General features: G+C 37.5%; 1 protein-coding gene across 1 annotated transcript in view; it reads left to right on the plus strand.

Annotated features, from left to right (window-relative positions):
• LOC115632888 overlaps positions 1-14063 on the plus strand; it is a 120594-nt gene extending 106531 nt beyond the window's left edge. The window contains exons 5-7 of the mRNA XM_030530169.1: positions 91-113; positions 11623-11954; positions 13561-14063. Coding sequence (XP_030386029.1) covers positions 91-113; positions 11623-11954; positions 13561-13896 — 691 coding nt within the window. The 3' untranslated portion in view covers positions 13897-14063. The remainder of the gene's footprint in view (positions 1-90; positions 114-11622; positions 11955-13560) is intronic.
• Positions 14064-15914: the final 1851 nt, after the last annotated feature.

Here is a 15914-nt window from a genome sequence, read left to right on the forward strand (position 1 = left end):
AATTCGACATTTACTTTGTACAAATTTATGTTTACGCTAATTTCGATTATTAATTGCAACATTTTCTTTCTTATTTCTTTATCTTTGCAGAATTAAATCAGCGAATGCCAATGGTAAGTGGATTTAAATTCTATACAAAGTTTGGGGTGGGTGGAAACCTCAACAGGTGTCAGGTGTTGATGTCTGTTTTAACAACTCAGCCAGTTTCCAGTTAATTTATTAAGTTGACAAAAATTGCTTTAATTGGCATTTAATATTTTTCGAACAAGGCATAATATAACTATGTGCTTATACATACAAATTTCAATTTTTATATTAATTTTGTAAATGTGTTTTATTGGCATAGCTAATGAAAAAAGTAATTTATTTATTTATTTTACTGCTAACTATCATTCCACATACTTAGTCGATTAGCATCCCAGCAGACGAAAACTCTAGTGTAGTAAGTGCATTTAAATTCTCTATAAAGTTGAGATGGGTGGAAACCTCAACAGGTGTCAGGTGTTGCTGTCTGTTTTAACAACTCAGCCATTTTCTATTTAATTTATTAAGTTGACAAAAATTACTTTAATGGGCATTTAATATTTTCTTGACTATACGAGTTATATTCGTAGTATAATATACTCGTGCTCATACATACATTATTAAATTTTAATATTAATTTTATTTTAGACTGCAGACCTGACACAGTTCGAAATGGGCATTTAAATGTATTTCTCGGCATAGCCAATGCTTAAAGTATTTTCGACATTTGTTATCCTGATAACTATGATTCCACACATTTAGTCGAGTAGCATCCTAGCAGAAAAAAACTCTATCAGATTTTTATAACGCGAATTTAGCTTTCAAAACAAAAGAGAGTGGTTTTATTTTGTTTCCAGTTCCACTTCTCACTCTCCTACCTATATGAAAGAACCTATACTTGATAAATGTCGTAGGATACCTTTTTACAATTCGTTCTTATCACTTCGTCTCCTTTCCAATTTTCCTGTGCTCTCAAATCCGAGAACAATCTGTTATACTGGTTCGACTTCAAAAAGCACCCCTTCTTAATTGACTTTCTTTCTAAAAATGTATACAGTTTTTTAGTATAATATTTTTTCCAAGATCTCCTATCTGTACCACAACCACAAAAGTGGAAAACTATAATTTAATGAATAGTTTTTTTTTATTTTCGAGTGACAACTTGCTTGAGCTATTTAGCCGCCAGTAAAGTATACGCGTGACAGTTGACAATCGAACGTAAGCGCCTTTTAACTAAGACTGTTGAAGTCAATTAAGGTAGCTCTGATATTTTTGCTCTTTAAAGTGTAGCAGGGGTGTTAGGCGTTAAATATGGAAATTGAAATAGTCATTCATTATTATGTTTCTTATATTTCCTTCAATCAGGCTTTCTATCAGACTTCGGCTCATTGAATAGGGAATCAACGACACAAGTTTCTAAATTTGTTGTAGCAATACTGACCCTGACATCTTCACGTTTATTTACGTTTCACCAACAATTCCTGTTAATTTAAGGATTAGTCGATAATGGAAATTAGCTGCAGAGCTATGAAAAAAAAAGAGGCACGTTCATGACAACAGTTTGTTTGGCCCGCGCTGACTGCAATGCCCCAAAAATAAACTAAAGAGTGAACAAATATTTTTACATGCGACTTTGCGCATTTCCAAGAGGGAAATTTTTTCTCACAGACAGGCACATTTTGAACTGCTGGCAACTGGCAATTGGAAACTGGCAACTGGCAACTCGCAACTGGAAACTGGCGCTTGTCGCGACCACCTACTTCATTGGCGGGCTTTGGGAAGACGGCGACATAATCACGCGCTTTAAAAGCCGCTGACAGTTTAACGATTTGTTGCAATGTTTACTTTTTTGCTAAAGAGTTGCGCCCACTTTTGTTTTTGGCAACGGCTGCTGCATGCGTATTGGCAAAGAAATGCCACCACACACACACATACATACACCAAACAAACATCAATGGATGTCGCAACTTAAAAACTTCTTGTCTGAGGAGCAGGCAACAAACAAAAAAACTTGCGCCGAAAAAAGCACAGTCAGAAAGAAAACGGAGGAAAAAAAACAACGAAACAGGCATTTTCATGGGACAACTAATTGGCTGCTGTGACATTAAATGCCGTCAACAATTTGTCCTCCATGTCGATGTCGAGGATGGAGACGGCGCTGACTCCGACAGCTACAGAAGACAGTGAAATTGGCGCCAAATGAAAAGAGAGAGTTGGCTAAAGGGTCGCGGTCGAACTGATCGCTTTTGGGGGGCGCTCGTTCGATCGTTTGTCAATAATTCGCCTACTGAAGTACAGCAACAAGAACAGCAAAAACAGCAACAGCAACAACAACAACTAGCAACGGCCAGCAACTAAATCACAAAAAGTTTTTTGCACGATTTCCGAACGTGTTTGAAGTTAGTTTGTCGTCACACACAGAACCCAAACAAATTCGAATGAAAAGCCAAGTTGAAATTCGCGACCCGACCATGACAATTGTTTGCCTTAATTTGTCTACAAATTTCTTCAAAGTGGGTTGGCTGGCTGCCTATCTGCCTGTCCGTTCGTCCGTCCGTCTGTCTGTCTGTCTGTCTGCCTGCCTGGCTAGCTTTCCATATGCATTTTGGGGGAACCGGAGGCACGTACGAGCATTTTGCGCATGTGCGGCAGTTGCACGTTAGTGTCTGTGGTTTCCATTTCAACAGCAGCCGCAGCCGCAGCCGCTGCAACAGCAGATTTGTTGCACGAACGTGAAGTTCATGCATCATCAAAATTTGTAAGACTTCTTCAACTGCTCCCACCTCTCGTCCAAGAAAACAAATTAAAATGTTGCCACTTCTGCTACAATTTGCCGCTCACTGGATTGCATTTTTCGTTCGTTTGCGGAAGTGGATCGCCCGATTTCTGCTGAATTGCATGCCTCTGCAGAATTATGCAATTAAAAATAAGAAGAAGAGCTCCATATCACAAACAAAAAATAAATAAAAAGGCATCGAGAGCTGGGCTATGAGTTAATTAAACGAAACGATAGAATGTCGATCTTTAAAGACTTTATTGCTACACCTATGTAGGAAAATAAAAAGTAAGTTTATGACCAAAAAATAAACTTACACTTTGATTCAGAAATATGTTGAAAATAAACAGCTGAAAACAATTACTTGAATTTAAATTCGTGTTAGGAAGAAAGTTTAATACTTTTAGAACTATGTATCCTTAACTTTATCCAAATCCGTAAAAACTTTGGTGCTTCCCGAAACAAACCTTATCCTTTCCCGGCAAATTTAATATAACTTGTTTCAATATCAATGCCATTGGACTAATATTATAATAGTAAACAAATATGTAGCCGGAGAAAATCAAATGTTTATTATTTGTAACTAAGGAAAATCTTATACTTTTCACCACGACTTTGTCAAAGACCAGCTCTAAGGTAAATTATATAGTGCACATATTTTGATAAAGCTTCAGATGATGGTGAAGTGCCATACCAAACTTAAAAATAACTTTTTTGATTCCGATATCGTAATAAAAAAAACAGTTTTTGGTACTGGGATTGATTTGTTCGATCGTTCCAATGACAGCTATATAATACGGCTATATATGGTTTATTATAAACTTTCACTACATATAGATAAGACAAGTCTACATGCCAAGTTTGATGTCGCTAGCTGTTAAGGTTTCAAAGTTTTCAGTGTTCATACAGACGAACAGATGAACGCACGGACAGACAGGCATGTCAGTATCGAGTCGTATCTTCATGCTTATCATTTTTATACGCTTACTCTGGCAGCCTTCTAGTACTGGGTAGAAGAGTATGAAAGAACTACTGAGCTAGTGTGCGTAACATTTATTGTTGTATTCTAGAATAAACTGTAATTAAAGTACAATTCGCTGCAATTAACATAACAAGACACTTATTTTCTCCCCAATTTGAAAAGTCTTTCAAAATTTAATGTTGCACATTAGCTCCATTTGAGCTTAGCTGCACCCTCCAGAGATGCCAACTGCATCGCCATAAATACTCTACACACACGTAATTATTTAGTTGTTAACCCAACTGCACCATAAACATATATCTACTCAAACGCTGTTTTAACTGCATTTGCTCAACTGACTCGTGAATTTGTGTGTGTGTGTGTGTGTGTGTGTGTGTGTGTGTGTGTGTGACTGCCATTATATAGCATCGCCTCACCTTTCACTCTCATTAGTCGGTTCGGAAAGTTGGCCGCGCACCTCGAAGCTCAACCAAATTGGCGATCCAACTAATTAGCCGAATGCATACGCAGCAGCGGCTCTTTGCCAATTTCCCGAGTTATGCATGCACATGCATAATTTAGTCATTTCGGTCCCACTGTGTGCTTTGTCTATATACATATATACCGGTATATGTATGTACAGATGTGTGTGTGTGTGTTTGTTTTATGTTTATGATTTACGTACTGCAGCGCGCGTGTGAATGGCGCATACCTACTCCAGCTGGCAATGGCTATGTATATGGCCATATAGCTAGCTATATGGCAGTGGCGATTATTACCCAAACCTTATCGTCCATAGGTGCTCATATACATGCATTTTGTGCATGTCACAAACGCCACAGACAGACTCGGAGTAAGAGTCAGGCCCAGAGTCAGAGTCAGAGCCAGAGCCAGAGACCAACCAACCAACCGACCGCTGACCAGGCTAACCAGGCGATGGTAGTTGGCTTTAATGGCCAGTTTTTGCGCAGTGTTAACGATGTTGCCGCTGCTGCCGCTGCTGCTGTTACTGCACAACAACACCAACAAGAAAATGTATATATATATATATATATATATATATATATATATATATATATATATATATATATATTTATAAAATGAAAAAAAGCGGCAAACGACAAGCGGAGCAATAGACGGCCAACGGCCAACGGCATTGCACTTACGCTTTTTGCTCGACTCTAGCCGCTGGCGTTGCAGCAACAACATCGCCAGCAACAGCCGCAGTAGCAACAGCAACTGCTGCTGTTGCTGCTTTTGCTGTTACTGCTGCTGCCTTATCTGCCAACGCTTATCTCGCTCATATGCCTGCCAGCCACAATTCCAACAGCAGCCACAGCCGCAGCAGCAGCAGCAACAACAACAAAGACAGTGACTGTAAATTTTGTTAACAAAATATTTTGCAGCAGCTTTCGTGGCAAAAATTTAACGAAAAATTAAACAATAAATTGCAAGTCACTTGCTGCGAATACTTTATGCTCTTTGAAATATGTTTGCCAATTTGATAAATATTTAAGAATATTTAGAAAGAAGAATCTTAAATCATATTCACATTATCTTAACGAACTTTTTATTTATAAAGCAAGCATATGTAAAAGAAATGTTATCATTAATAACAAATTAAACTGACTTAAGAGTACAACTTTAAGAAATTAAATCAATCAAAAGTTCTCAAATTTGAATGAAACTTTTGAAATGTCGAACTAGGAAATGTATCGCTTTGATGCAAATGTATCTCAATCAAATATATATATATATCTTAAACTCGATTGTCTTTTGCTAAAAGACCATATTTCAAATATTTTTTTATATCCACCAGTCATGCTTTTTATTTCTATGGGTTGGTATGGCTGTTTCTATTTCCAATTCTAGCTTTACTTAACGGAAACGAACTTAACAATTTCAAGAAAACAAAGCACTATATTGATAGTTCCTTCGGCATCTTATATAAGTTTTATGTTTCAGTTAGCGGAATGAAATATAAATACATTTTTTACAATCCAACTTTTATATTAAAACTAAGGATAAATTTGTTTTTCATTAGTTTTTAGCATAGAAAAGAACCGAAAAGCAAACCCCAAAATTATATTGTTCTTTTATTAGTGTTCTTTATTCACAAACCTAGAGAACTTTGAAAAAATGTGCCTATTTTATTATTTTACTAACCAGTAGACTGCCTGTAGCAGACAGACAGACAGACAGTGAAATAATTTGCAAACCAATTTGTGCAATTTGCAAAATATGCCAGGAAAATAATTTAATTTCTGTTTAAAATATTAAGTTATGTAATTTAAAACTATTTAACATGTTCCTATGATTACCTACTTCTTAAATTTGTGTTGAAATTGTTTGCTTATCTTAATATTCTTTTATAATAAAAAATCATATTTTTTGAAATTTTTATGATTTGTAAAAGAGTTTTGAAAGAAAACAGCTAAAAATTACAAAAATCGTAGTTTATTTAATAAAATTTTAATTAAACTGTTATTATTTACAATAACTTAAATTAAACTTATTGAAAAATACAAATACAGGTTAACAAGGAGTTTAGTCTTATTTATTAATCAGAATCGCAGTACAGTTATTGTTTAACCCAACTTATAAAACAAAAGGCCATTAAAAATAAAGTCCAATAAGATAGATATTTCATTTTAAAAAATGTGTTCCAGGGAATGTCTACATAATATAGTATATTCGTATTAACTTTACTCTTTAAGCCATTACGATGGTAGACTAATTATGGTAGTTATATTGATTAGAAAATTAAGATCTATTCCGCAAAATATTCCTGATATTGCAAGATATGCAAATATGTATTTCTATGCATGCTTTCTAGCTTATGTCAAGCAAATATTTAAACCAAATACAGCTAATTCTGTTTTTACTCGGTCTTAATTTAACACGGTTTGAAAATTAAAAATTGTATTCCATTTAGCACAATTCAAAACAACTTATGATCAATGTCTTTTTTTACACGACTTTTTCTGGAACTAATCTACCGTGTAAATGCAGAAATATGTATGTGTATGTGCTATTCTTTATCTGACCAATTCACTTTTATATTTTGTTACATCTGCCTTACCTTATTTTTTGAATGGCCCCTAAACTCTTATTTCCATGCTTTGTTTGATTTTCTGCGCGGCTTCTTTTTTATTTAAAGAAAACCATGTTACCCGTGCTGCGAACTGTTGAATAGAGTATTTAAAGTGTTTTGTTGCGCTTTTTGTGACTAGAGGGAAATATTAACTGGCGTCTCAAGCAGTTTACTTGCGTTTGGCGAATAATGTGTGTTTTGCGTCGCCGGCAGTTTTGTGAAACAAGTCGTCGGCGCTCGACGATGGCAGCGACTGTGCGAGTAAATGGCAAATATGACATGTGTAATGAAGTCTTAATAGTTGCGATAGAGGCGCGATAGTTGCTGTTCGTGTATACGTATTTGTATTTGTATTTGTGTTTGTATTTGTTTCTGGCTATGCAAAATGTCACATTCAATTTTTATCGCATTCGCGTATGTATAATTAAAATAATGTTACGCATACGACACGTTGTCGCTCGCAGCTACTGTTGCTGTTTCAGGTGCTGCTAATTGGGCGGCATTTGCAATGAAATCCATACTGGCTAACGATGTCGAAATGTGAGCACAAATTGGCTTGAAATATGATACTCTTACTCTAACGATCTGGCATTGCTTAATATTGCATTTTATGATTTCATTTAAATATTTTCATTTGATAGCTTCAAAGAGATACTATAACATTTTATGTACTTGTATAAATATACAGATACTTGTAGTTTTCACATTTATTGTAATCCGTTCTAAGTAGGGCGTTCAATGCAAAATTTTTTACCTATTTTGGGTTCACATTCAATTTCATGTACACTATATATTAAAGCTTCAGGTCCGCCAAATGATAATACCTTCAGTCCACATGACTCTAAAGTGAATAACTTAATCAACTTTTCGTTGTTGTCACATGTTCTCTCTGTGCTTAAACAATGGAAAATTGAAAAGGGGTATGGTTTTCCGTGCTTTTTTTTTTTTGCTTCAGAACATAATTTCCTTTAAGCATTGTTTCATCTATCTGAGTAATTTTTCAAATAAAACAAACAAGCTACTTTACAAATATTTTGATCCTTCTGTCAAACTGATTCACAGACCTAACCCGATAGCATTCTAAGGGTATATATATTCGTTAAAATTTTATTTAAATCACTAGAAATGTGATTTTAAAATTTCATTCAACACGTACTTGAAACATTTTATCCATTGGAAGTCAGAAATGTTGAGTTCCTAAAAAGTAAAATATTAAAGTATATTTATTATAATTTATCAATGCCCATATTAGCCTGATTGGACAGCAGTTTTTACCTTTTCGGAGTAATGCATTGCTCAATATTTATTAAAAAGGCTCGTTCAGAAAACACCTTTGAAATACAATATTTAAGCTGATATTTTTAAAAGTTACGCTTAATGTAAAGTAGCTACAGAAAGGCTCAAGGGTTGCTATGTGAAATGAATTTTTCCCATTTTTATTATTATCCGCTTTTAAAAGATCGGCCAGCGTAACTATACCGACGAATGGTGGAAGCATCAAAGTCTCCTCCCTATATCTTCCTCCCAATGAAGCTTGGTGCAGGGCCGACTTTGATCTATTGCTTGCAACCTTAGGAGATAAGTTTATTGTAGGCGGTGATTTTAATGCAAAACACCAATGGTGGGGTAATTCCAGATCTTGCAGGCGAGGAAGGTGTTTGCAAGAGGCCATAGCTAGTACTACTTGCCAAGTTCTTGCTACTGGAGAGCCAACTTTCTACTCTTACAACACACGGCTTAACCCCTCTGCACTAGACTTCTTTATTGTCAACAGGATTGCCCTAAACAGACTCACCGTTGAAACAAAATATGAGCTCGCATCGGATCACCTTCCAGTAGTAGCGACGCTACATCATGCACCGCAATATAATCCCAAGAGGGAATATATTCTACCACCTGGCTCCCGTATTGATGTTTTTAAAGCCGATCTCGAAAGAAGAATTAACCTGAACGTCGAAATTAACAGCCCAGAGGATATCGAAGACGCGATATCAATCCTCATGAAGAACATTTCACTGGCTGCGTCTTCTGCTGCACCGAAAACTTTACGCTTGCCAACCCAACATAGTCAAGCTAGTCTACCACCAACGGCTGCTGCGCTCTTAAGCCTGAAAAGAAGAGTCAGGAAAGAATATGCAAGAACTGGAGATACTCGCATTCATCAAATCTACAAAAGACTGTCCAATCGACTGCAAAAAGAGCTTGCTAAAATCAGACAAGGCAGAATTGATGACATATTGGAAAGTGCTGGTCCAGATGCATCATTTAATTACTCGCTCTGGAAGCTTACGAGGCGATTCAAGAGGCTGGTCATCCCTAAGACTCCAATTAAGGATCCTTCAGGTGGATGGAGCTATTCCAGTCAGCAGAAAGCTGAAATCTTTGCAAACAGCCTAGAGGAAAGATTTAAGCCTTTTGACTTTACATCAGCAGATAGGCGAAGGGTAGTCGAGCTTAGGCTGGAGATGCCATTCCAAATGGCCTTGCCTGCAAGCCCAGTTACACTGCAAGAAGTGGTACAGCAGATAAAAAATCTAAAGGTCAAAAAAGCGCCTGGAGAAGACCTTTTAGACAACAGGACGCTGAAACTGCTCCCCACAAGGGCTCTGCTGTATATTGTTTTGCTCATGAATAACATACTCAGGCTGAGGCACTTTCCAAACTGCTGGAAAATGGCGCTAATTACGATGATTCCAAAGCCAGAGAAACAGCATACTGAAGTAGATGGATATAGGCCGATTAGTCTGCTACCTGCCCTCGGGAAGATGATGGAACGCGTGATTCTGGACCGGATTCTCCAGCTCGAAGCCGTGACGCGCAGAATTCCAAAATGGCAATTTGGATTTCGAAGAAGTCACGGAACACCGGAACAGCTCCACCGTGTGGTCAACTTCGCCCTGGAAGCCATGGAGCAAAAGATGTACTCAGTGGCTGTGTTTATGGATATTAAACAAGCTTTTGATAGAGTGTGGCATGATGGTCTCCTCTGCAAATTGAAAGGCATACTAACTCCTCAATTGTTTCAACTCATCGAAAGCTTTCTAAGGGACAGAAGCTTCAGAGTTGCTGTTGATGGAGTGAAATCCACGAGGCGCTCAATTTGTGCAGGAGTTCCCCAAGGCAGTGTTCTCGGTCCTACCCTGTATACATTATTTACTGCTGATATGCCTGCACCGCAAGAGATCCTTGGAGTAGACGAGAATGACGCACTAATAGCTACTTACGCAGACGACACTGCGGTGCTTACCAGATGCAGAGATATCGATGTAGCTTCGGAAGCCTTACAGCAGTATGTAAGTAGTTTCGAGAAGTGGGCTCTGAATTGGAACATTGGTATCAACGCCAGCAAGTGTGCGAATGTCACATTTACAACAAGGCCGTCGTCATGCGGAGATATCACAATGTTGGGGTCCACGCTCAGTCATACAAATTCGCACAAATATCTTGGTGTCATTCTGGACAGAAGGCTCAACTTCAGCAAGCATACAACAATGGTCAAGCGATCGGTCATGGCAAAAGCCGGAAAGATGGCATGGCTGCTTGCACCCTGCAACAAGCTGTCTCTGCACAGTAAGGTGACAGTATACAAGTCCATATTAAGTCCAATATGGAAGTATGCGCTACCAATTTATGGCATTGCCGCTGCATCGAACCTAAATAAAATAAGAGTTGCGCAAGCTAAAATACTCAGAAAAATATGCAACGCTCCCTGGTATATGCGCACTAGGGACATCGAAAGAGACTTATGTGTCCCCAAGGTTGGCGATGTCATTCAAATGCACGCAAGCAATTACGAGAAGCGACTCGGCAGTCACCCCAACGCACTAGCGAGGCGGCTCCTGTCCAAACCTAAGAAGAGAAGATTGAAGAAGTGCCATCCAAAGGATCTCCCCACAAGATCCCTTGTATAAAATATATAATATATATCATAAAATATAATTTCATTTCTAATGTAAAACATTGTAAATATTGTATATATGTACATAGATATAAGTGCGTCCTATAGATGCTTACTATAGACAACTTTTGTATTCCCTAACTTTCAACTAGCTTAAGCTGCCATATTGGTAGTAGAAAACTAGTTTAATAAATTGTATATATGTAAAAAAAAAAAAAAAAAAAAAAAAAAAGATCCTGCTTATGTTCAAATCGAAGTACTTTTTAAGGTAACATAAAACGCAATTCTCAATTGCTTTCAAATCTAGTTTAGAGTGTTGCCTAAGAATCCTCCGCTCTCATTGATTTGATTGCACAATTTGTTGCGAACTCACAACTGCAGTGGCTAAAAGACACAATTCCGGCCATTTGGCATTTGGCCATTACTCATAGGAAACAAGCCAAACGAATAGTTTTCGCGCACTTCGCCGGCACCTCGGCCCGATGCCATTGACAGCCGTTTAATTTACGCTCTGTTTGTTTGTTTGTTTGTTTACTCGCATTTGTTTGCTTGTTTCCCTTGTTTTGTTTTGTTTCGATTCGTTTTGTTTTGTTTGCCCAATTGTCGCAGCCGTTGCCTCTCGTTGTTGGCTGCCCAAAAGTCAATGAGGTGAATGTTTGATTTATCGTGCGATTATGCCCAAAATGTCAACGATTTCCTAAGCCCAGCCGTTGCACATGCGCCGATCTAGAATTAAAGCTAACGCAAGTGAGCTGGACTGGGGGTTCTTGTGCCTTTTTTTTTGTGGAGGAATGGGGGGGGGGGGGTTACTTTTAAAATACAAATACCAAAGCAACTATTCACGCTTCATTCAATTGGTCTGCTTACAGGTGGTCGCCCGCAGCCGTGGTGGTGTCGCAACAATCGCAATGGCGGCCAGAATCGTTCGCCAATATCGATCAAGCACTCAGCGGACAGCATTCGCCGACCGACCAGTAATTCCGGTGTGTGGACCTGGCTGGGCGGCAGTCGACGCTCATCGGCCGGACCTGATCAGATCGGTCCGCCATCCACATCGCCGGCCGAGAATCATTATACCCATATGGACGATGCATATAGTCCGGTGGGTGTCAGCGAGGCCCTCTATGCGGAATTGGATCGCGAATCGGTGCGCTCCGCCAATCCCTCATATCAGAACACCGCCTACAGTCAGTGTGGCGAGGTAAGTTTTCTTTTTGCAAATACAAATTTTAATTCATGAAATTTCTACAACTTTTCAAACAAGAGAGAATATAAGTCCTTGATCTTCATTTCAAGCAAAATATCCCAAGAAATTGTTAATAGCATTTAATTTAGAGTAACAACTCAAATGTGTTTCTATAATAGAGTTCTATTTACAACTAGCTTAAGCTCCCATTTTGGTAGCAGAATTCTATATACATTAAAAAGAAAAAATGATAATAATAGAGTCTAGCTTCGACACCTAAAATTTCCATTTTAAAATGAAAAAAAATTTAGAAAATCATCATAATACTGATTGACTTTAAGAAACATTTCAATAGAGTAAACCATTTAATTAGCGAATAATTTTATCTTCCCAACATTCCCGACACCATACAATAAAGTAGATAGTCAAATAAAATTGAAGAGATCCTGAAGCAGTGTATGAATAATATTGGCATCTGAATCTGCCCCAGCAACTAGTAAAATATTCACAAACAAGCAAAATACATTATTTATTTTAAACAAGATAGAACGCTACAGTCGAGCAAGCCCGACAGTAAAATAGCCTGTACTCTCCACAAAAAAGAAAAATTAAAAAAAAAAATTTTTTTAAAAAAATTAAATTATTAAAAAAAATTAATGAATTAATTAATTAAATTAAATTAGAATATATGTTTATGTTTAGTTTTAACAGCATACATTTACATCACGTACCTATGCGTGTTTATATGCGTGTATGTATGCAGCACAAAGTTGAACCAAAGCAGCAACAACAACAGCTGCGGGCAGCGCTGCCGACAGAGGCAGCGCATGAGCAGCGATTTTACTTATGGCTATAACTTTCTTCAGAATTGACCTATCATGATGAAATTTGGCACACGGACACATTAGTACTAACTGGATGTACCTACCAAAATTGATTTCAAAATTCTGAGAATTACGGAAGTTATAAGAAAAAACACGAATTGCGGGGGAGTGGAGGGGTGCATCGAAAAAAAACTCAAACTCGTACTTTCTCGGTCTTAGGAGAATATGGAAACCAAGTTTGGTTATTCTAGCTCTTATACTTTCTGAGATCCTTGCGTTCATACGGACAGACGGACAGACAGACGGACAGACGGACGGACGGACAAGGCTATATCGACTCGGCTTCTCATCCTGATCAAGAATATATATACTTTGTGGGGTCTGCCACGCCTCCTTCTGTGTGTTACATACATGCGCACAAAACTAGTATAGCCTTTCACCCTTTGGGTACAGGCTATAAAAAAAGTATTGGACAAGTACATACATTTATAAATTATTTGTAAAGAAGAAGGATTGACGGAAGCGGTACTGTGGATATCTTGCAAGATAATTATGAATTTAAGGCATATTTTGGGAACATAGAAGAGTTCTAGAAGTATCACGTTTTCACAAAATATGCTACAATGTCAACCATATTTTCATTTTAGAAATATATTTATGAAGTTTCTTCAACTATTAAAGCGCAATAGTTTTCAAACTTCTTTCCCCCATTATTCTCCGTCGTATCTATCCGTAATAGTAGCTTTATAATGCGAAAACAACTACAATAACTTTCACTGGCACTCTCTTCTTCGCAGAAATACAATTTCCAGGCCCACGAACAAGACATTCCGATGGTCGTTTCTTCGGCGCCCAGCAGTGCTTACTATTCGGATCTGTCGGTCACAGCGATGCCGGGCGGTGCCAGTGGCAGTAATCAGGGGGCCTACGAGATTGTGGGTCTGAATGTGATGTCCCAGCCTCTGCCCAATTGGGAGCATCACGGTGGGGGCGGAGTTGGCATTGGAGGCGTGCCCGGCGCTGCTGTGGCCGCCGGGCTGGGACCTGGAGATGCAATGACACAGCGACGTATGCCCAGACTGGCGGCCATCAACGAGACGAGCACGACAACAGTGCCCTCGGACTATGTGTGAGACGCAAAGGGAGAATGCTCGACAATTTTGTAATTTATTTAAGATATATAGATGGAGGGAAACAGAGGGATGTATGACTTCTAAAGTGAACAGAAATGCATTGTGAAATGTTCAGCGAGCTTAAAATGTTAATACAATATACACATAAATACACACATATATATATATACACGATAGATCTATATAGAACATATAAAATATGCTAGTGTGTAGGTTATACACATACGATACGATATACAAGTAAATACACACTACTGTGTCTTTGGTTAATTGTCTGATTTGTAAAATATTAGTAGGCATTTAGGTCTGTAGAGTTACGCAAGGATAAAGATTGATAACAATTGAGAATGATTGATGATGATGATGATGATGACGATGAAGATGACGATGATGATAAATGCATATTATGTATACAAGTATGTATTATACATAAATTATAAAGCTAGTTTTTATATAGTGTTAAACAACGATTTAATCGTGGGTGATATTTAGCCTAAATACGCTATATTCTTATGTTCTATGTACTTTAACATTTTCTAAAAATGTGCAAGGCGGCTTAAAGAGAAAACAGCAGTTAAACATTTGAAGTGAAAGCCAATTTACAGAATTGAACAGAAAACATCTTTGACATTTAGCAGAGAGTGCATCTAAAGTAGCATCCGTACCCCAATGAGAAATGAGAAACAAAACGTAAAACTATAAGTATCTGTACGCTCGCGATACGAGCGATATATATAACATATTATTTATACAGCAAAATACGAAAACAAAACGAAATATTTACACTGCAACTTTGAATTAATTTACGAGCATTTAAGCTGACAAGAATCATCTATTACAGAAGCAAAAGAACATATTTACAACGATTTTAATAATGCAACACAGATATACAAGCATAGTGCATACACACATACATACATACGTACATATATTGAGGAAATAACGACGAGTATTTAGAGAAACGATCGAATTATTTACACACATTATTGTATTTGCATGAACAAATAACCATAACCAGGACAGAACCAAACGCCAAGGCCACCGCATTCACTCCAAGCACGTCATATCATTTACGATTACTTCTACATACTACAGCATTAGAGCAATATAGCTCCCCAAAATATACAAATATATACGTATATATACGCACACACACACACACACACACACACACACACACACACACACACACACACACACACACACACACAACATAGACAATATGCAACTAATTTCCGATTTTCGTATCACTAGCAGGCGTATTTGAGTTTCCGCAACAGCAGCAAGGCATAGTAATTTAATTTTTGTACATTTTGTTTTAATTTAAATATGTTTATAACTATTGCTATTTACATTCAGAATCCCAAAACAAAATACAAAACAAAATAAAACATAAAATGCAATTTGTTTAATTAAGGGGGCTACTAATTGCAAAATCTTTTGCTCATCTGTATTAACGATAACGAAATATTTTGGCAAGAACCGTCAGACAGACAGATGAACATCTCTAGATCGATTTCTCTAGGCATGCTGAATAAGAATATATATACTTTATGGGGTCGGAGATGCTTCCTTCTGGCTGTTACATACTAGGTGCAATACATATACCCTTTTTACGCTACAGGTACATGGTATAATAAGCTTATGGAATTAACTAATTATTTTAAGTGCATAAATATCTAATGGCAAGGTCGACCGGATGTGACGTCTTCAGACTCCTCCTCATATGCCATGGCAAGACATCTTCATGGGTCCGTACCCGCCCTATGTACTGCGCAGCTAGCTCGTTAAGGAAGTCACCAACTTTGGATACTCCTTGGTCCTTTTTGATTACGCAGCACCGCGTCACTTACCATAAGGCAAATTTTTTATAGTTTTTTTTTTAAATTTAAAATAAAACAACTTTTAAAATATAACAACCTTTCTCTTTTTTATTGATTTTCTGCAGGAAGCAGGATCTGATCCTTATCCTTATAAATCAGCAGCAAGTCCTAAAAAGTCTCCTTTTTTATTTGCAT

This window comes from Scaptodrosophila lebanonensis, unplaced genomic scaffold, assembly GCF_003285725.1.
Source record: "Scaptodrosophila lebanonensis strain 11010-0011.00,11010-0021.00 unplaced genomic scaffold, SlebRS2 tig00001415-arrow-pilon, whole genome shotgun sequence".
Taxonomy (NCBI): domain Eukaryota; kingdom Metazoa; phylum Arthropoda; class Insecta; order Diptera; family Drosophilidae; genus Scaptodrosophila; species Scaptodrosophila lebanonensis.